This window comes from Melospiza melodia, chromosome 11, assembly GCF_035770615.1.
Source record: "Melospiza melodia melodia isolate bMelMel2 chromosome 11, bMelMel2.pri, whole genome shotgun sequence".
NCBI classification, from domain to species: Eukaryota; Metazoa; Chordata; class Aves; order Passeriformes; family Passerellidae; genus Melospiza; species Melospiza melodia.
The window spans coordinates 17,692,159-17,712,777 of NC_086204.1; the positions used below are offsets into that span (position 1 = coordinate 17,692,159).

Consider the following 20,619-nt stretch of genomic DNA (forward strand, 5'->3'; position numbering starts at 1 on the left):
GTCTGGTCTTGAAATTACTGTAAGAATTGGATTAACTTCTGGGCATGGTGGCACCTCACAGTCAGTGCATCACTGTAGCAGCTGGAGAGCAGAGAGAGGAGTGTAAATATTCTCTGCTGCTGCAAGTCTGCCTGGGGTTAACAGTCCTTCAGAACAATGAGGCTCCAGCAGGACCATACTTAGAAGCATAACAGAAATAGAACAGAAAAAAATTTGAGCCTGTTTATAATTCAGCTATACAGCTGTGCCATATCATAGACATCACATTAAGACAGAGTAAATTAATCTTAATGAGTAATTCTGCCCTAGGAGATAACTTACTCTATGTGCCTTCTTATTCATTAGGTAAATATGAAAAAGCACTTACAGCTGTATGTGGAAAGTAGCTCAAAGAAAACTTGACCTTTTAGCTGTCAGTGAATGTGCCAACTTAAGGCAAAACAGTAGTTTATGTGCAGATAATACAAACTCAAGTGTTGCTGTGAGGCTGAAGAAGCATTTTTAAAATTTTAATGGGGAAAACCCTGCTCAGAGACCTCACATAGTCACTGAGTAGCATTTTTAGATAATAGCTTTACAAATGTCTGTCCTGTAAGGGTGTTTTATGAATTCTTTCTCATCCTTTCAACTGCTTTGGGTATACAGACCTCTTGTCAATGTGATACTTACAGAAGAGACGCCTGTAGGAGTTATGTGTATTGTTTTTGTAACTTCAGCAACATGCCTATTTTATGCAAAATGCTAATGAAATAAAAGACCATGGACTTCATGGATTGCATACTGCCTTCTCCGTGTTCTCTGGATAGGAGAACCTTTTTGGAAAACTCCCCATACTGTCAGGGAACAGCAAACTGTAAGTTAGAAATAAGTTTCAAATATTTATCTCTTACCTGATTAACTGAAGATGTCTGGGTTAACAGAAAAAATAAAACTGAAATGTAAAACTAGAAATATTTTATTTTGAAAATTTCTTTAACCAACATATTTGCTGTCTTTGATGTTGTGAAGCATGATCTGTTTCTACAGCACAGCAGCACTTCTGGCAAATCCTTAGTGATGGCTAAATGACAAGTTGCTCAAATACAGCCATAGTTTTTTCCTGCTAAACTGGAAAAAGTCACTGTCCTTGTCACATTGGCTACAAATAGGAAGAGAGTCACATCCTACTTGATCTGCTGCTGTAGAAAGTTTTAATGTTTCCTGTTTGTCTTTCTGCAGACAGATACTGTTCAGTATCATTATCATTAGTTAGTAGTCCAAGATCATCCATAGTTCAAAGCAGCTGCTGTATTCCTGGTCACCAGCAATTGGCAGATTTCACTTACAAATGGAATTTTCTTCTACTTGTGTCCATTTCTCGACGCTGAAATTGAAAAGGGAAGTTGTTTACCAGCAAGTTCATGCAACAGGATGAAACAAACAAGGAGGACCACTCCACTTTATAGCAGGGCAGACAGTGAAATGTAGTTATTGTACAGCAGAGTTGTAAATAAGTAGTTACGGTATATTGACATTCATTGTCCTTGATATTTTTATTTTTTATTTGAAATACAATAGGATGTTTCTGCTTTGCATGACTCAAAATACACCTCTAAATACTTAAGTGCTTCCCCACTGAGACCTGCATTTATACCACTTTTCTAGGGTAAGATTTTTGGTTACATTTCATGTCAGATTTAGCCTCCCCAAGCAAGACTATTATCATTACTAAGACATACCTTATGAATCCACTCATATTCTCCAAATTTGGAATCAAAGGTTCCTTTTTGAAGTGACCTCAGCTTCAATGTAAAACGTGGCCCAAGTTCTTGAATTCCCACTTTCTTTTCACTCTTGAACATATATCTTGGGGAAGAAAAGAATTAAAATTAGGAATTAAGTTACAAGAGCATTCTCTCTCACTTGTAAATGAGTATTGTGGAAAATGTCACCTGTGGAATCTGAAAAAGATGTAGTCTCTCTGGTTGTGAAATGTAGCTACTTGTCTTCCAATGAACTGAGGATCGTGTGGGAAGAGCGCAGCGAACATGCGGCCGATGGAGTGGCCGAGGCGCGTTGTGAAGTTATTCAGGATCACTTCGGGCACGTGTTCTGTGGGCTCCTTCCCCTTCCGCTGAAATCAGAGCGATAACAATGCAAAGAACAGACTGAATGCAAAAGGATTTTAATCTATTACCTAAGAAGTGTTTGAAATAGATGGACAGGGCCAAAACCACGCCCTAATCATTCCTTCAAACACAACCTAAGTTCATAAACGTGTAAAGGAGCAGCTGGTAACATAAGGATCTTTGGTTCAACAATATAAATTCAATGAAAAAGCAGAAATAATTCTATATTTTCTCCTGCACCATTTTTTACTCTTAGCAGAACCTGTTATAGTAGACAATGCACTCTACCTATCACAGGAGTATTCCTCCTGTACTCATACCAACTAGGGGTATATGGGACTGAGAGCATATGGGCTTCTTTTAATAAAAACCAATTAGAGATTACTTATTTCAAAGAAGAAAACCCATTTTACTGCAAATTACTTAGGGCTAGGTAGACAATACTAAGAAGAGGTGACAGGGCTATAGGAACGAGAAGACCTAGGTTTTATTCAAGACAAACTACATCTAATGAAACCTTTTATGCTGCTGATTTCATATACCCTATTGTGTGTATTCTAGACATGTGGTATTTCCTACTGATAGGTTAATCATCTGCTATTTAATGATATGATTTTAAAAATACTTGTCAGATTATAAAATACTTGGCAGTTAAAGAAATACAGCAAACAAGCTTGAAAATGGAAATATGCTGCTTATGAAGTAGAATACACTAGTCCTTAGCCTCCTGTTAGCTTGCCAAAAAAACACATTTACAAGATCAAGCTGAATCATTTCAAAATGCAGTTTTGACAGTTGAAGTAGACTGGATGTATTTGTAATTAACCAACAGATAACCCATTTTTCAAATATTTTTGAGTCTCACCTTTATTTCTTTACGCAAACGCACACTACTCATTCTAAAATGAGCAGTTGGACCATCAGGCAGGTGACTTAAAACAAGACCATCTGTGCACCAAGTTAAGAAAAAGGCTGGTAAAATCGAGCATGTAACTTACAGAGGAACATTCAATGCAAAATGCAGTATTACACTGGAGGTTTAGATTCATAATCTATTCCCAAGGTTTTGTTGTATGCTCAAACATACATTCCCAAACTGGTTAACTAGCTTTCTGAAGGATGTCCATTACATGCTAACAAGGGTTATCCTCTACTGTTTTCACATTTAATGAATTCATAATGTTTTATCTAGCCAGAAAAAAGAGATGGATCTTCCTGGTCAGAAAAACTTGTTAATTAATCAAACTGTTATATTTACTGAAATAATAAGTGCTTAACCACGCATTACAAACAACTAAAAAGTGCCAACACTTTCTTTACTAAGTCCAAGTTCCATTAGCTATCAGACACTCAAGTTGGCACAGTGATTTTTAACTCTGTAATTTGCACTGTGAAGAGAAAGAAAACAGAATAAAGTAAATCTCTGATGCACACGACAGAATTGTTTCCTTTCCCTGATAAACACACAAAAGGATACTTGGTATTTTGCGATCTTCATTAATGACAATTAAATCTGTGAAGTCCCTTGCAATGCACTGTGGAATGATTCTTTTCAAAGCCAGCCCTCTTCGGTAGAAGACGTGTGAGTTGGGTATAACAGTGGCCAGCTGCTCACAGAATCTCACTGTTCTCTGCAAAACAGGGCAGATAAATTGCAGTGGGCAGAATTCAGCTGTTAGGAGAACAGAGGGTTGGTCATTCCATCCTTGAGCATGTATCACTTCCAGTATCTCTATAAAGATTTGAAGATAAGCTCTTAAATTACTTCATTCAGTTAGTGCAAAAAAAAATTATTTGCAGTAAAGAATGCTGCACACCAGAGATTTTTTAAGGACTTTTTCCCCTTCCTCCATCACGGAAAAGTGGGAAAATGCAAAAAGCATACTCTGCACACTCATTATTTATAAAGCACACTGGTTTATAAAAAATTCACAGCATCTCAAAATACAATATAACAATTTCTTCATGAACTCATGTCTGAGTTTTCAGACAAACTGTTTGAGGTGTATTTTTTCTTATTTTTAAAGCAATTTCTATTATGGTTTTAAAAAATGTCAGTAATCTCTTTAATCAGGCAATGCTGATCATTTCAATACAAGAACACATGCACAAGGTTGGGGTTTTTTTATGGAGGAAACAAACACTGCTGAAGAAACCAATGGATTACACACACATACAAGGTTACTGTTGGGCACTAAATAAAATGACAGAAAAAATCCATGTGAATGCTATTATCTTCAGTTTTAATGTAACAATCATAGGATGAAAACGCTGGTATCTTATAACCATTTGGTTTCCAAGTAAAAGGTACGTACCCCACGAGGTCGGTCTGATGTTGTAATAAGAATTTTGGGAACAGTCTGTCTATTAAAGTATGGTGCAAATTCATCAGTTGCCTCATCAAAAGCAACCTGAAAAAACAGAAGTTTTGTTAAATCCACCCTGTACAAAATACCTGAGGAACAATTGTTCAATGTGATCAAAATTTTAATTCACAAGATCTATTCTGTAATTAATCACCCAAAGGCACATGGTTTTCATGTTTTTAAGAATCTAGTGTGATGAACATGGGCAGCTTTTACTACCAATATCAGTATGGCAATTATTTAATATAGATAATGAAACAATGACATCACCTCTTAGTAAACCCATCATGTGTCAAATGTAATTCATCAACAGATTAACAGGAAAGTGGGGATTATTCAGTTTCATCAATCAGTTTATGTCCCTTGTTAGAAAAAAAAAAAAAAAGGTCAACTTATTAGGACATGCAGTTACCTCTTCATCATTGGGATCTACAGTGGTTTCATCATACACTCGCTGATTTTCAATAGTCTTTGGTACAGCTTTTGGAGGTGCCTAAAATACATAAAGTTTATTAACATAACATATTGATGTCATTATTAAATGCATTGCAAATACCACATTCATACCACCCCAATATTGCTTGTATTTCTACACAGAACTACAAGTATTATTTATTTGATGCCACTTTTAAAAAAGAAGTTACATAACCTTGATTAAAATATGCACAGCTATTGGGACATCAGAGAGCATCAGATGCAGAGAAGCACCACTGGAACAATGTCACTTTTCAAAACAAAACAAAAAAACAGGGGAACTTTCTTTCCATTTTTATTTCTTCTGTGGAAGAAAAGGATTCTGCTTTCAACTGCAACACATTTTAACCCTGATATCTAGAATTTAATGACTAATAGCTTTTAATGTTTACCCTGTAAACTTACACTACTCTGGTGAGACTATTGTAATACAGGAACTCACATCTGAATATCTTCAATCAGTCCAGTAAGGAAGCAAAACCTTTCCTCACAGCTGGGTTTGGAATCCAGCAGATAACTGGTCTGGGCATGATTTAGTCAGTTCTGATTGTTTTAATCTACACAAAAATTAAAATTGCAGTACAATTCCTAATAACAGCAACACAAATACCACAGCAATCACACCAGAGACAACTTTTCAGGAGTGGTGATATGTCATTAAGTTTAAAACTCATCCTGCCTGTTTACAGCATCATTTAACACAGGAGCAATAAGGTTTCTGAAGTCAGCTGTTTGATACCTCTGCTAGACAACAGTGTCTCTGAAGGCTACCACAGCCAGCGAGCACAAAGAGCATACAACTGCAGAATGGTTTGGCTGGAAGGGACCTTTAAAGGCCATTTATTCCAGTGCAGTGAGCAAGGACATCTTGGACCAGACCAGGCTGCTCTGGGCCGCTCCAACCTGGCCTTGAACGTTTCCAGGGGTAGGGCACTCTGGGCATCCCGTTGCAATGTTTTATCACTCTCACTGTATTCACTGCTCCGCTTCCCTGAAGTCTGCGGAGAAACCCTTAGGCTCAGGAAGCTGAGGAGCCCCAGCTCCGGGCAGAGCTGCAGGACCCTCACCCTGGCGAGCAGCGCCCCGTATGCAGGGGGGAAGCAGCGGCCTCGCCGCCACACCGGCTCCTGCGGCCGGAACCCTTACTTTGTCTCCGAGAGCCTCTCGCTCCTTCCTCCGCTTCTTCTTGAGGGCCAACTTCTCCTGCGGGCAGAGGAACAGCGCTCCGTTAGCCAGACCCGCCAGGCCCGGGCCTCCCCCGCCCCGCGGCAACAGCCCGCCCCACCTTCCTCTGCTGCTGCTTCCAGCGAAGGAACATGAAGTGCCGACGCTGCTTGTTCTTGATCTCGGACACGCTGAAGGTGGGCGGGAAGAGCACCCGCTCCGGGGCGGGCGGGCCGGCGCCATCCCCCGGCGCGGGCGCGCTGCCCTCACCCGCCATGGCGCTGCTGCCGCTGCGGGGCGGGGCCGGCCCCTCACCCTTGGCCTCTGCCCCGCCGGGCGGCGCCGCGCATGCGCTGCACGGGACTCAGGGCGGGCTCAGGGCGGGTTCGCGCAGGGCGGGCGGAGCGCGGGCATGCCGCGCCCACCCTCACAGAGTGTTCCGAATTGGAGGCGGCCGCGGGGCGTCATCAGTCCCGCTCTTCGCCCTGCACGGCCCCCAGGAGTCACACCATGTGCACACACCATGTGCCAAACGCTTCTTGAACCCCTCAGGCTGGTGCGGTGACCACTGCCCTGGGGGGCTGTTCCGTGCCCAAACACCTGGATGGAGAAACTTCTCCTGATACCCAACCTAAACCTGCCCTGCCTCAGCTGCAGGCCATTCCCTGGGTGCTGTCCCTGTCACTGAGCAGAGATCAGTGCCTGCCCCTCCTGTTCCCCTCTCGAGGAAGTTGTGACTGCAGTGAGCTCTGCCCTCAGGCTCCTCCAGGCTGGACAGACCCAGTGCCCTCAGCTGCTCCTCACGGCTTCCCCTCAAGGCCCTTCACCATCTTTGTTACCCTCCTCTGGACACTCTCATAGTTCAATGTCTCTCTAACATTGTGGTGCCCAAAATTGCACACAATACTCGAGGCTGAGTGCAGAGCACAGTCACCTCTCTCGACCCACGACGTGCCAGGGCTCATTGCTCAGCAGACAGTGAACCTGGAGATAAAATCAGTGTATTTCATAGGGGTTATTGCTGCAGTGTTTTTTATAAACCAAGTTAGCTGTCAAAGTGGGAAGCTCTGAGCGAACGTGACACATTGATGGGTTTACATTACTGCAGGTAACATCATGGCCCAGCAGTGCCTGCCCATGTGCACACTTTCAGACCCTTGCTCAAAGTGATTTAAGTTTTGGGGAGCACCTGTTTATTAGGAACCATAGGGCTTTTGATGATAATGTTCCCAAAAGTTATTTTTATTCCATTAAAGTCTGTTAAAACTTGATGTTAAAATGAAACAAGAACTCCTACAGCAAATTAGAGATTCAATTTACATAAAGTCATTTCTATTCCTGAGCTGATTTTCATGCTTGGAGATGTGCAAATGCGTCTGCACAGCAAAGACTACACAGTGTTTTATAGAAATTGAGTACTCAGGGGCTGGGGGGACCTGTTCTAAATTGGAGACATTTTTAATTTCAGACTGCAAAATTCTGAGCCTCAATGGGACTGCTTAGTTCCATTTGTCTCAAGCATTTTTTCAAAGCTCGATGTCTACTAATTTTATATAGAAGTACTATTTGTCTTTATTATGTCTTTCTCTCACTAGAAAAGGGAAAAAGAAATCTGTTAACATGAATATAGGAAGATAATAAAAAAAACCTAGAAATAACCAGAATAATAAAGAATGTCTTAAGCCTTGTTCTGTCCTATAAACAAATTTTGTTCCGCAACTCAACTTGCTTCACTGAGATTACTTCTGCTTAACACAGAAATCAAAGATCAAAGGCCTCATGCACAATCCCATATATTTCTGGCCTCGCTCCCATTTTTGTCAAGAGAAAATATTTCAGCTATCCTTACTGCCTTAAGGATAAGTAGTTTCCATGGTAATTGAGGCTGAGAGGATTTTGTTGAGAATATGTTAACCAAGGACTGCTGTAACTTTATCTCTCTAGCTGATGCAGATGTCAGAGATTGCAAGGTTATTTCTCAAAGTCATTAGCAGAGATTTTCATCACTGCTATTAGCAGAGCATACAGGGAACTCTGTTGTTTGTAGTTCCAGTTTGCAATGCTGTTTTTGCTGGGATCACTGAGTGCATATAAGAGGAAAAAACATATCATCTTTCTCCCTCCTAGCAAAAGGGATGACAACCTCCTAATATTATTCAAATACCTTTCTTCCAAGGACTCAGAGGAACAAAATAATGATACACAATAATACAAGAACTTCCTAGGGCAGGGGAGGGACAACGAAAGACACCAGAAGTACACTGAGGATTTGGTAGAGATCACTGACAACGTACAATTAAACTTCAATAGAAGGCTCAACTAATAAATGCATGCATAGTATTACTTTGGTTTTTTCACAGAAGTTCCAAGGTCTTTCTTAGCTATGAACTCAGTTCTGTGCAAATAACATTTTTACCAGGATACTTTTATTTCACAACTTAAGTAGCATTGTAAAAAACCTTTTGGAAGGTAAAAAATATTTTGGAAGAAACTGCTTGGTTAAAAACAAAACAACTGGGAAAAAAACCACCAAAACCCAAACAATCCCCCACCCACCCATACAAAACCCCCCAACAAGCAAGTTCTCTATAGAAAAGTGATGAATGAAAACATTGATTCCATGTCAGCACTTAGAAATTTTGGAGGAAAATTTCTGTAAATTCAGTCATGAAGCATCATTTAAAGTTGTATCAATAGAGCACTGTTTTGGTTTTTTCTGTTCTGTCATTTCAAAAAATTGAAAAAACCACTTTGAGATCAAGTCAAAATGATAAAAATTCGTCTGAGGAAAGGAAATTAAGTAAGAAAATATAGAAAGAGGCGAGAAAAGAGGGTAAGGTACCTTTGGATTCAATAATTCAGAGAACTGTTTTGGAGGTGAGGAGTTTTCTTCTTTGTCCTTTTTGTTGGGTTTTTTTGGGAGCGTTGTTGGTTGTTTGGTTGGTTTGGGTTTTGTTTGATTGTTTTTATGTAATAACCAATATTTTGCTATTTTCTTATTTTGTTGTTTGGGTTTTTTATTTGTTTTCCTGAAGGTTGAGAGCACATACTACTTGTCTCTTTCCCTCCACAATGCTGTGTAGATAATGAAGTGGTACCCCAAAGGTCTGGTTTTGTTATGCCTGTAAACACCTCAGAGCAGCTTTGATCACATCTGACCCCTCAGCAGGCCCCTCATGCTCACAGCTTCTCTCTGGTAGGTGTTCCAGGGGCTGCTGAACACCATGGAATGTGTAGCAGAGTCAGTGATAGTGGCTTTGCTTAACTGGTAGTTGAAGGATACAGAAGACAGGACCTTCCAGCCTCTGGAGATTATCATCTTACCTGTCAATGGAACACTGAAACCACAAGCCTGCAGGTTTTCTGAGGTGAGAAGTGTCTTCATTCTTCCAGCTGAAGCTACTGCTGTGTGTCAAATAAGATCTAGAAAATGCTGAATCAAATAGCCAGGCTGGGTACTCTCCTTCTGAAGGGAAACAAGATTTGACTACTGGCCAGATCTCAGTATTCTCCCTGTAGTTTACTTTAAAAGTTACACAGCAAAAAACAAGTTGTAGAGCAGCTTCAGTTTCTCTCTGTGTATGCTCTCATCTCTGAGTTGAAGAATCTGGTTCCTTCTATGCTGCTGGCCCGGTGCTCTGCTGGGCTTTTGGCACAGTGAAGAACAGACAGCGTGGCCTCACCAGGGTGGAACAGTCAGAGTGGTGGGAGATGCTCCTGTGGCAGGAGAATCTGTCTTTGAGCCCACTTCTCTTCAGCTGAGGAAAGTTGGGCATGGGCCCATCACAATATGCTGTCCTATTAAAGATGGACATCCACACCATCATTTTCTGAGAGAAAGGCTGCAATTGTGTTTTGCAGAGAGCCTAAGCCACTGGTGCTTAGTTTGCATTATTGTACCAAGCCATCTGGGGCTTCCACTGTAGAATAGTCTCTTGTTTACCCAGCTAGGAATAAGCACAAAATAAATGCTGAACTGCTTAGCTCTTTCCACATTGTTCCCAGACTCAGGCATACCCAGGGCTGTTTCTCCAGGAGTGCATTTCATTAAATTACCAGGTGACTATGCAGGAAGTGTGTGGGTAGTTTTTCAAGATCATCTGTTTGAGACTTACAGGCTTGCATTCCTTAGTGGATCTTGTCTACAGTCTTTTAATTTCAGTGTTTTCAGTCACCCAGGGCAATCTCTCTAATGGATAAAATGGGTATCATGCACAATGAGGTTGGGTATTGTTTATTATTTCAGGATGAACACTAGATCTAACCATATGCTCTCAATGCCCTGTCCTCATCCCATAACATAACACCAAAAAAATTATTTTTGTATGCTTTTCTGGGTTGCTCTTTTTTACAGTACCTGAGCTGTGTACAAGCATTAAGATGCTTATTGGAAAGAAGGCATGATGTCCATTATACAGATGGGAAAATTAAACTAGTCTGTCAAAACAAAATTTATCAAACACACTTAGAATGCCCAGTGTAAGACATCTAAAGGTTATTTTACAAATATTTAGCACCATGTGGTCAAACCACAGCTATATTAAATTATATTCCCAATTAATGTCTGCATGCTCAGGATCATTCTAGACACCAGATTTCAGGTACATCACTGACCAAATGAGGAATGCAGACTGAGTGTTTAAAAAAGTTTGGTGTACTCTGGGTCAATAAGGAGACCAAATGAATTTTTTTAGTTTTTATTCTGTAGTGCTCTTTCTTTTTAAAGCTTCTTTACAATCTTCACACTTTTGTGTAAGAAGTCCTAGGTTTAAGAAAGAAAACAATGGTAAAAAAGAACTAAGACCTCTCTGAATAGCAGCTTTATCTTCCTGAGTATTGACAACCCTGCTCACAAAAAGTATCACATCTGAACATGCTGAGAATGCCATTAAAAAGGACATTAAGAGTTTTAGCTCCTGTACAGGTCCCTGAGGAACACCATTAGTAACCAGCCTCCTTTTATGTGGAATTAGCACTGCTGATCAACACCTGTTTCACTGCACAGCCCAGCTGATCACCCATCCACCTTGCACGTTTTCCCACTCCCTATTTCACCCATTTCACTGCAGGGAGACTGTGGGAGTCCATGCTGCAGATCTCCCTAAAGTCAGGGTAAACAGCAAGCACTACTCTTCCTCTTGAGCCAGTCTTCCCATCAAAGGTTTGCCCTTGGCAAGGCCACATTGCACCATCAGTTCTCAGCCACCTTCGTGTCCCTCAAGTGCTAGGCAATGTGTCCCAGCAGTGTTTGCTCCACACTGGGCAATGTGTCCCAGCAGTGTTTGTTTGCTCCACACTAGGCAATGTGTCCCAGCAGTGTTTGCTCCACACTGGGCAATGTGTCCCAGCAGTGTTTGCTCCACACTCACGCTGGGGACAGAGCAGACCTGCAGCTCCCTGGCTCTCCCCTCCTGCTCTTCTGGCAGCTGCAGCAGCTCCTGGTGCAGCCTTCTACTGAAACACTGTGCAAGGAGTAGGGATGTGTCCAAGTGCTCTGTGTCAAACGTCTCAGAGTGTGTCTGTGGTTATGTGCATATGAGAAAGAAAAAGAAGCAAAGCTTTTGGAAGCCTGACAGAGCAAGATTTGCATAATCTAAGGAATAATTAAGCAAAGGAGAGGATTTAAAAAAGAAGGCATTTTATAAGGAATTCTTGCCAAAAAACCTTGCAAATGTATTATTTAAAATTTATGGAAATTCCATATTCTGCTGTATATGAGTGTCTAGTTTTCAACTCACTTGAGTTTAAAAAAAATGACTTTATGTATGGATGTCAACAGAGTAGTAAACATGTGGTTATAACCAACATAATAATTTTTTCCCCACAAGACTTATCAAGATGGCATAGCTGGTCATTATCTTAATCTGGACAGATTGGCCTGGCTAATATTGGGTGTTTGATTTACTACAAGTGTGTCAGCACTTCTGGTTAGTAGATTACAAATATTAGATAATGCATTAATTGTATATAAGCTGGAAAAAAAAAAGATAATGGCGGTTGCTAGAGTTTCAAGTGTTCAGAGTAGAAAACTGGAATACTTCCCCAAATAGAAATTCTATGGACAATAAAGTTGTATTTTGACACAATTCGAACTTTTGAGAAGTTTATCCAATAGTTACCCATGGCAAAGTACTGAAGAAGCATCTACTCTTTCAAACCTGGTATTTTGCTGAATTCATTGTGCTGCTTCTGGAGATCCCTACCCTTTGCTAAAGAATTATCCTGTAAAAGAGAAGATAGTCAATGGCAACATTTCATCAGCCTTGTGGGTATGTAGAAAAACTTGTGTTTCTTGGGAGGTGTGGTTCTCTTTGCAGAAAGTGATGCTTGGATCTTTCTGCTGGTGCAATTACACATAGCTTGGGCTGCCTTAATAAAACACTCCTTTATGTATGGAAAAATGAGTTAATCCAAGATTAGAGTATGACTTATTTCTAGGCAGATATTTCTCAGAATATGCTACATTGTGTTTTCATTTTATTTATTAAATTTCTGTTATTTTATATTAAGACATATTTGTGCAGTAGTGGAATAGTTTTGCTGAAATAAATCAAGTTGGTATATCCAATAATTTTGCTTCTTTTTCTGCATGCAGTTTGCCCACAGATAGAGAAGGATTTTCTCTTTGTTCAAAATTATTGCAACATAATTTGTAGGTGCTACTACAGAAATAAGGTGATTATTTTATTATAAAGTAAAAGGTGTCAACTGAAATGTCATTCCCTTCCCCTTGAAGACTGCTCTTAACTCCATGGTATCAACACACATTTTATTGAGAATAAGCCAAATACTACTTAAATATTCCTCTGTTTCAATACATTTCAGTGTCTGGCTATATTACACTAGGCTCTTACTATATACTTTACATTTTAAATTGAGAAAAATAGTCAGTTTTTTTACTTGGCATTATTAATAAGTGAGAAGTATTTATAAATAGCTAGTGACAGTTACTAGTTATTTTACAAATTTTAAGATAATCTTTTGTAAGGAACAGAAGCTGTGAAGTGATACATGATAAGAAATTAGTCCACATTGCTCCCAGAATCTAGGTGAGTTAACGTGAACAATGTGCATTATAGGATAGTTAAGTGCAGGTTAATATTGCTAGGAAAGAAAAATGTAATTTATTTACCTGAGGGAGGGCTGCATCATGAAAAGGAGTGATGCGGAAATGCAGTTAGGGACACACAGAAATGCCATCCTTGTGAACAAATGTGGGGAGCACTGCAGCAATGGGGATTTTGTTGGTGGAACAGTAGGACTTGCCCTGATACTGAGACAAAAACTGAGAAACTGGTTAAGCAGAACTATGTGGTTCCTTTGGGATCTAGAAACCCTTTTTACAAAAGAGACTTAAAAAGCTTCATCTCTTTGGCCCATCAATGAATCAGGGAAGAACTAACTCACCTGAAATTACATAAATAAAGAGAATAATCATAGAAATCTTCAGTTTAACAGACAAATCTTTTAGAAGATGCAACGTTTAAAAACTGAGTCAAGAGATCTTTTTTGATTGAAACCAAAATCAAAACAAACAGAAAACCCCTTGGATTAACTAAGCCCTAGGAAAAAAATTGATAGGTAGGCCCGTGAAGTATTCTTTTTCACATGAAAACTTTAAACCAAGGTGGTGGATTTTTTCCCAAAGGATACATCCCTCAATCTAATTATCACCTGTACCATGCAAAAGGTCAGGCTGCAGACTTGTGGTACTTTCTTCTGGCCTGAAAACCCATGATGCTATGAAAACTCAAAATGAAGTAGAAAAAGCCCTTTCAAATGTTTTATAAGAATGGTAGAATATCTTCCGTAATATTCATATGGTAGGGGGTTAGACACTGCAATGAATGGACTTTAAAATCATTTAACAGGCTACATTTTAGCTACATTAAAGTTGGGGGTTTTTCCTGTCTTTATTTCTATATTTTGATTAATAGTCATTAGAATTGCAGTATTTCTTTTATTTAAGCTACCAAGCCCCTTTCCCCCTGATAAGATTTTCTTTCTTTATTGGTTTATCAAATCCTTTAAGACTGATAATTCAATGTTGTGTGTTCACCTCAGGATAACTTTCTGGAAAGCATATTCTGTATTTGGCAGTGATCATAAAAAACATCAAAAGCAAAATTATTGAAGCCAATAAAAACAAATGCTAGTGCAAGTAGTAGTTCCAAAATGTGTAGACAGACTGGTGGGCTAATATGAAGATTTACAAGATTTCTTTCTCTATTATGTTACAAACTCTCAGTAACTGTATTTTTTATTTATGTGCTGATAAACTGTGCACATTCTTTTGGACATTTAAAAGTGCTAATCACAAAACAGCAAAGATAAAAGCAATGTAAGACATTTATCTTGGAACGTATAATCCCAGTGTAAGATAAACTCTTTTTTTCCAGCATGCATATGTAGCTCTTATTACTGAAACTCAAGCTGCACATAATTATTGGTAACAGAAAAACACTGGCGTTTACCTCCCACACACAGAGCCACACCTTACCCTCCAGGAAATCCAGAGAGCTTCCTAAGAATTATTTCTAGCTGTGGCCTAGATTTCAGCCTCTTTTGTATAATTTTACAGTAGAAGCTTGTGAGAGCCAATCCTGACTGGTGCACAGGGTTTGACTGAACAAAGAAATGAAATTCATAATGAGATTTGGCCTTACATTGGACCTTTTATCACAGGATTTCTTCTGCTTGGTCTGCACGGTTCAACAAGTTTGATGCTTTACCCAGTACAGACTGATGCTGGAGACAATCTCTGTTCTCTGCAGTAAGAGACAGAGGACAGAATTAAAAGCACATTTCAGTAAAAGTTACATACAAATTGACAAGGAAGGATTAACTAAAATAATATTTCCTTTGTCTGTATTTCCAAATTGATCACTTTTTTTCTCCTGTTTGGAAAAATACTTTATTTCCTAAGCTTGCATGTAATTATTTATGAAAGAGAAGGCATGGCAGGAGAGAGTTAGACTCAGTGGTTCAAACCCTGTTTTTTTATTTCATCAGGTGACTTTTAGATACATCTGGAAAGAAATGGCAGCATTCAATCTGATCCCAGGATTGTATCCATCAGCTGACAATGCATCTGGCCATGGCCTCTGTCCTTCAGCCTCACATGGAAATGTGCAGTACTGTAGTGCCAGTATGGGATTCAGGAGATCTGTCCTGTCCCCAGTCTCTTTCTTCACAAATACTTTGTGGTAATCTCTGATACATCCCTTTGAACCTTATTCTTCTACAAAATCACTGAGAGAGCCTTTTTGCCATCTACAAATAAAGAAGCAGAATATATATTTCAGAAAGAACAAGGGCCCAGCAAATCTCCTAGGAAGTCCTCTGCTGGGAAGGAATTTTATCAGATCACAATTGCTGCTTCTCTGCCATAGTGATCAGAATATGTAAAGTAACTCTTGATTGCCCAAGGAAGTAAATATTGAGAAAGGATAAAGAGATTTATACTTCATCTTTATCTGGTACCAATGCAAGGAAAGGTGGAATGTTGTTCAGGATCTGGGTCCTAAATTCAAAAGAGTGATGAAAAATGAGAAGGATTTCATTGAGTAGAGATGAGACATGATTAAAGGATACTCTCCTTTGAATGTGGGGTTCAAGAAGTTCCACCTAGTTAGTTTATCAAAGAGAAAGTTAATGGGGGCCCTTTATGTACCATTCTATGGTGTAAATATTCATTTAAAAATCCATGCCTTAGCTCAGGCAGACAAAGATCCAAGACCTGCAATCTTAATTTATAGTTACCCATAATTAACCATTGAGAGGGTTACCAAGAATTATAGTAAATTTCCTGTTGATATTTATATGAAGATATATGTGCCCCCCTTAAGATGATACAATCTAGTTGGGACAGGATGAGTTCAGGAAAATCTGTTCTCCATTATGCCAGAAGTCAGACTAGAAGATCACACAGGTCATATCAGGTTTTCTAATCTGTTAATTAGATAGTTTATATAAATTCAGTTTAGTTGGGTCTGTGTTTTTAATAAGCAGTGTCTTTAATGGTTCGCGTTTGATTGCAGCCTCACGTAATCTCAGTTGGTTCTTACTGTTTGTGTGTGGTGGGACTCTGTCATTCCAGCAGCACCTCCACCTTCATCCTCAAGTGTTGCATCATTAGCTTGTTACACAGCCTGCAGGCTTGATACTGCTGATATGACACCAACCTCAAAATCATTTAGAGATGGAGTGATGGCATTGCTGGAGATCCCAACAAAACTGCTCCAGATCCTGCACACAAGTTAAATATCAAGACCAAATTCTGTTGTACATTTTTTAAATCTTAAGTAGAATATACTGGTCCCATGATTGTAATCTCTTTACAGGTCTTTGATGAGAATTTTTTTTAATAAATAAACGTATAATTTTTCAAGTTTTTATCCAGGCTGAAGCTAATATTTAATTAAAAGTTCTGTTCTCACTTGTTCTTTCAGCCGTATTTTGCTCAGTAGTTCTGGGAAGAGCCTGCTTCCCTGACAAGGATTAACCACACCTGTTGGACATGCTGTTTTTTCTCTGGGCACCCCTTCAGCTTTGCACAGAAAGCAGCACATCTTTAGCTCCTTCTCATCAGGAAGCAGTCCATCCTTTAGGGAACACTAAAATTTCCTTTCCTTTGGGCTCAGGATCTTTCATTCCATCAAGTGTGTTGGCAGAAATTAAAAGGGATACCTCTGCTGTTTCAGGTGAGACGTCAGTGCAATGCCCTCAACCACTGGCTGAGTTTCTAGGTATTATTCTGCTTTGGGAAGAAGCAGGCACTCCACAGCTCTGCAGTTCAAAACTCTTTGAAAAGTGCTGTTCCCTTCCTGTTTACATTCATAAATTGTTTCCATTTTTCTCATTTCAAAAAGCAAGCTGCAGAAGAATATCCTCTTCACTCTTTTTGTTGTGCCATGGTTTGATGCCAGTTAAGCTCCTGCTAACTTCCTGAACCCTCTGACCTTTAAGTACTTCTTGCTTTTCCAAGAACTTTTAACAGCCACTGCCTAAAATGTCAATGCTACTGGATGTTCCAGTGTAGTCTCAAAGCAGGCTTCCACCTGCTGTGATTTGGAAAAGACATTGCATATGTCCATTACATATCCACAGCAGAACACTGTGTGCAGAAACCAAGCTATGTACTGAGGGTGAAAAGCATTTCACCAGGTTTTGAGAAAACCCTTGTAACTAAGCCTAGGTAAAGGCTCAGCATGAAGCTGGGATAATCTTGTGACTAATAACAGGTCAAACTCAGAAAAATTGTTCAGCAGCAGAACTGCTGTAGTGTACTGGAAGGGCACCCACAGAAGGAAGGAAAGGAACCCTTTGAGTCTGTTAATATAAAATACTCTTTATCCCTCCACCCATAGGCACACATCTTATCTGTACCACTCCTGCATATCCTAGATCAAATGAAGAACCATCATACTTCAGGGAGCTAAGCACTTTTGAATGCTGTATTTCACAATACCAGAGCTCTGCAGGTGTACATTTCTTTTTATATATAGTGTGTTCATACTTACTGGAACCCTTTTCTGTATTAAGCTATCTGGGACAGGGTGCTATATAGAAGTACTCCTTCTGGGAGTATCCAAATCAGGAAATTCAAAGCACTAACAGATACAAACCTGTATCAGCAGTGAAATAAATAGCAGGGGTGGTTTTCTTTAAGAACAAAAGCATGTATTCTAATTGAGAATATTGGCTAACTGTCTATGTGTGAAATACTTTAAAGGCTTGTGCCTTTGAATATATTAGGTCCAATTTCTAAGGCTATTGAGAATTTGCCAACTGTGTAATTTTCATCTGTAATTATGAAAGATTACTGTCAGAAAAGCTGACTTTCATTTTTGAAGGCAATTCCTGAGAAGATACTGAAAAAACCAGACTCACCCTCAGTGATGAACCTTTCACAGATTCTTCTGACAAAGTAATGCTGGTAAGATAATAGCTTTGCTAGAGAGCTTTTGAAAACTGGTCTCTCAAGCTTAGAAAATCTGTGTGAAGAAAGTAATAGTTATCATTCAAACCTGACGCCAGACTCTAATTAATACTTCAAACACAACACAACAACAGGATTTTTTTTTTAATCTCCTTGGTACACTGCAGTAGCCACACCTACATCCTTTTAGAGGAAACATATTTTTCTTCTCCTGGCTACTTTGCACAAATATGTATTAATTTGTTCAGCACACTCATAAATTTGTTAGGAGTTTGGCCCTTCTAATTTTTATTCTGTTCATCCTATTACTTTATGCAGTACTACATTTAAATTAAACTGGACTTCAAATGCTGTGGGCCCTTGCAACTTCCCCTGCTTAGGAAAGACACCTTGCTTATGGTAGAAGTGGTAAGGGCCACAAAGCTGCTCAGTGTCACTTTGCCTTTACCACACTGCTCTAACTAAGCCAATCAGACCAGCTGCGCTCAGCAGTGGTCAGTTCAGGGGTGTCACTCGATCCCACAAAGCCCTGGCCTCATATTCCCAGAGGAGACAGGGACCATGAAATACAGATGAGTTTCTTATCTGAAATACAATATTTCATGTTTCCTGTACTATCTGTCTCACTGAGAGTCATTTCAGATGGACTACCAAGCTAAACCCACAGACTCAAATAGCATTGTTCTATGATTCTCAAAGCAGCCAAACCACATGCTCTGCTCCTCCTTTCTTAGGCTGATTATACATGTGCTGGTAGTGAACAATAAGGGCACTGAAACCCAGAGGAATTTAGCATTAAACAAATATTACATTTTATTATAAAAAAGTATTGAAATCCCAAGTTCTCTGTACCTGCAGGATCCTGAGGAGTGCTTGCTCTTTCAAAAAACCCCAGCTGTATATTTTGACATATAATATGGGTCTGACTTGTAAAGAGCACAGGTTTTGAAATGTTCTTATAGTTTTGCAGGAGAGGCTTCAGATTCCTTAAGAAATTTAATGTATGGAAAACATGCATAAACTTGTATTTTGTAGTCATATTTGTGGCTTTAATAAAGGTTGTCCACAGAACTCTTTACACTCAGAAACACAAAATCACTGCTGTATAGAACACAGACAAGCAAACGTGCTAAACACATCTCTTTTAAAGGGGCTTTTCTGAAAGTGCTTGCCATTGCTTTCCTGACATGGCTGCAGTGGTCTGGGGGTGCAGACACCATACAAAACATGAAATATAATTAGAAATTGATGGAGGGGCCTTAGTTAGGGTACACACTCCCATGGAACATTTTCCTACTGTTCTTTGGAATCTGGGTTATTTGAAAGAGTCTATATAGTCAGACTTTGATGACCAGTAAATAATTAAGCACAGAGGGGGACTTTTTCTCACAGAGCTAAAATATGACTATGAGGAGCAAATAAACTTATCAAGAGTGTAGCAACCTCCCCAGGTTGTACATTATATGTATTTTCATCCAGCAACTTGATACCATGTCATATTATGAATTCCCAGGAATGGAAGAAGCACTAGGAGTCATCTAAAGGAAGGACAGGAAAACTAATTCTGTTGTTAGTACATCTGTTCTTTGAATTTTTACTTGCTGTATGGTGTGAGTACCAAAACAAGACCTGCAGAGATGCCCAGGAAGGAGTTCCTTCATCCTGGCTTTCCCTCATTCCCAGCATTTAGCAGGCCATGTGCACTTAAATATGTTCTTAGTCTTCAGGGGAGATCTTAAATCTTCCTGGAGAAGAAACTATTCTTTATGTCCACACCACTCGTCTTCCTCAGTTCAAACAACACAAATCACGACTGAGGAGATACAGCTTTCATTCTGCCAGAGACAGGCTTTGAAAGAATATCTTAAGCTACTGAGACATAAAAAATGTACCAATAAAGGTGGGGATATCACTTCATCCTGATTTGGACACTGAAAGTACAGCCATGAGCAAAGAGAGAGGAGCTTCACCTGTGCCCAGCTCATGGGCTTCAGGGAGGTTCTTCTGTCGAGGAATGAGCTCTCTGAGGTCTGTCCTAACAACACCACATGCCAGTGCCAGGGACAAGGTCACAGCCAGGCCAAGGTCATGCAACTCCTGCTGGGGACATTTTCATGGTGTCAGGGCTACCCCACCACCCTCAAACACAGCTTGTGTCAGAGAGTATGGAAGGTTCAGATTTTACCCTTCAGGTTGTATGGGTGATTCCCATGTCTTTGAAGTTCTGTTCCCACTGAAGATGAAGGCAAATTCCTGCTGATATTAATGGGGCTAGGATGTGTCCTTGTCTCTGTTTCTTGCTGTTGTTTCCTTTGTTGCAGTAGACCTATTCCTTTATTAAAGTTTTTGCCTGGGGGAAAAAGCAAAGCCACGTTGCTAAATAAATTATGAAATATTTACATTTGTGAAGCCAACCCCTTATGCCTAGCTCCTCCTCTGATATTAAGCTGACACTTTTTATAGAGCTTCAGCTTCTATGCTGCCATTATTCCTCTGTGGGATCCGAGACCAGGAGGTGACAAAACAGCCACCATGAGCCAAGTGACAGTAAGTAATACCCAGGAAT

At 39.7% G+C, this 20,619-nt stretch overlaps 2 protein-coding genes across 9 annotated transcripts in view; both read right to left on the minus strand.

Moving 5' to 3' along the window:
- Positions 1 to 937: 937 nt before the first annotated feature.
- RPF1 (ribosome production factor 1 homolog) lies at positions 938 to 6,391 on the minus strand. Its single transcript, XM_063165804.1, has 9 exons — positions 6,234 to 6,391; positions 6,095 to 6,151; positions 4,887 to 4,967; positions 4,424 to 4,519; positions 3,586 to 3,739; positions 2,974 to 3,056; positions 1,932 to 2,113; positions 1,719 to 1,845; positions 938 to 1,363 (listed from the first exon to the last, which is right to left on the minus strand). The coding sequence occupies exons 1-9, from the start codon at positions 6,387 to 6,389 to the stop codon at positions 1,322 to 1,324; spliced, it is 978 nt and encodes a 325-aa protein (XP_063021874.1). The 5' UTR covers positions 6,390 to 6,391; the 3' UTR covers positions 938 to 1,321.
- A 6,476-nt stretch (positions 6,392 to 12,867) lies between these two features.
- The window catches only part of DNASE2B (deoxyribonuclease 2 beta), a 44,845-nt gene continuing 37,093 nt past the window's right edge, over positions 12,868 to 20,619 (minus strand). For 6 of the 8 annotated variants that reach the window (XM_063165814.1, XM_063165807.1, XM_063165813.1 and 3 more), the window contains 2 exons: positions 18,005 to 20,403; positions 12,868 to 14,880 (listed from right to left, as the gene is read on the minus strand). The gene's annotated coding sequence lies outside the window, so the exon portion shown is untranslated. The remainder of the gene's footprint in view (positions 14,881 to 18,004; positions 20,404 to 20,619) is intronic. The other 2 variants (XM_063165808.1, XM_063165810.1) reach the window with 2 other exon arrangements.

Coding starts and splice junctions, on each gene's coding strand:
- RPF1 (XM_063165804.1), bottom strand. CDS start 6,389: ATGGCGGGTGAGGGCAGCGCGCCCGCGCCGGGGGATGGCGCCGGCCCG. Junction 3,057..3,585: donor TGAAGATCGCAAAATACCAA/GTATCCTTTTGT, acceptor CTTGGTGCACAG/ATGGTCTTGTTTTAAGTCAC. Junction 1,846..1,931: donor ATCTTTTTCAGATTCCACAG/GTGACATTTTCC, acceptor TTCTTCCCCAAG/ATATATGTTCAAGAGTGAAA.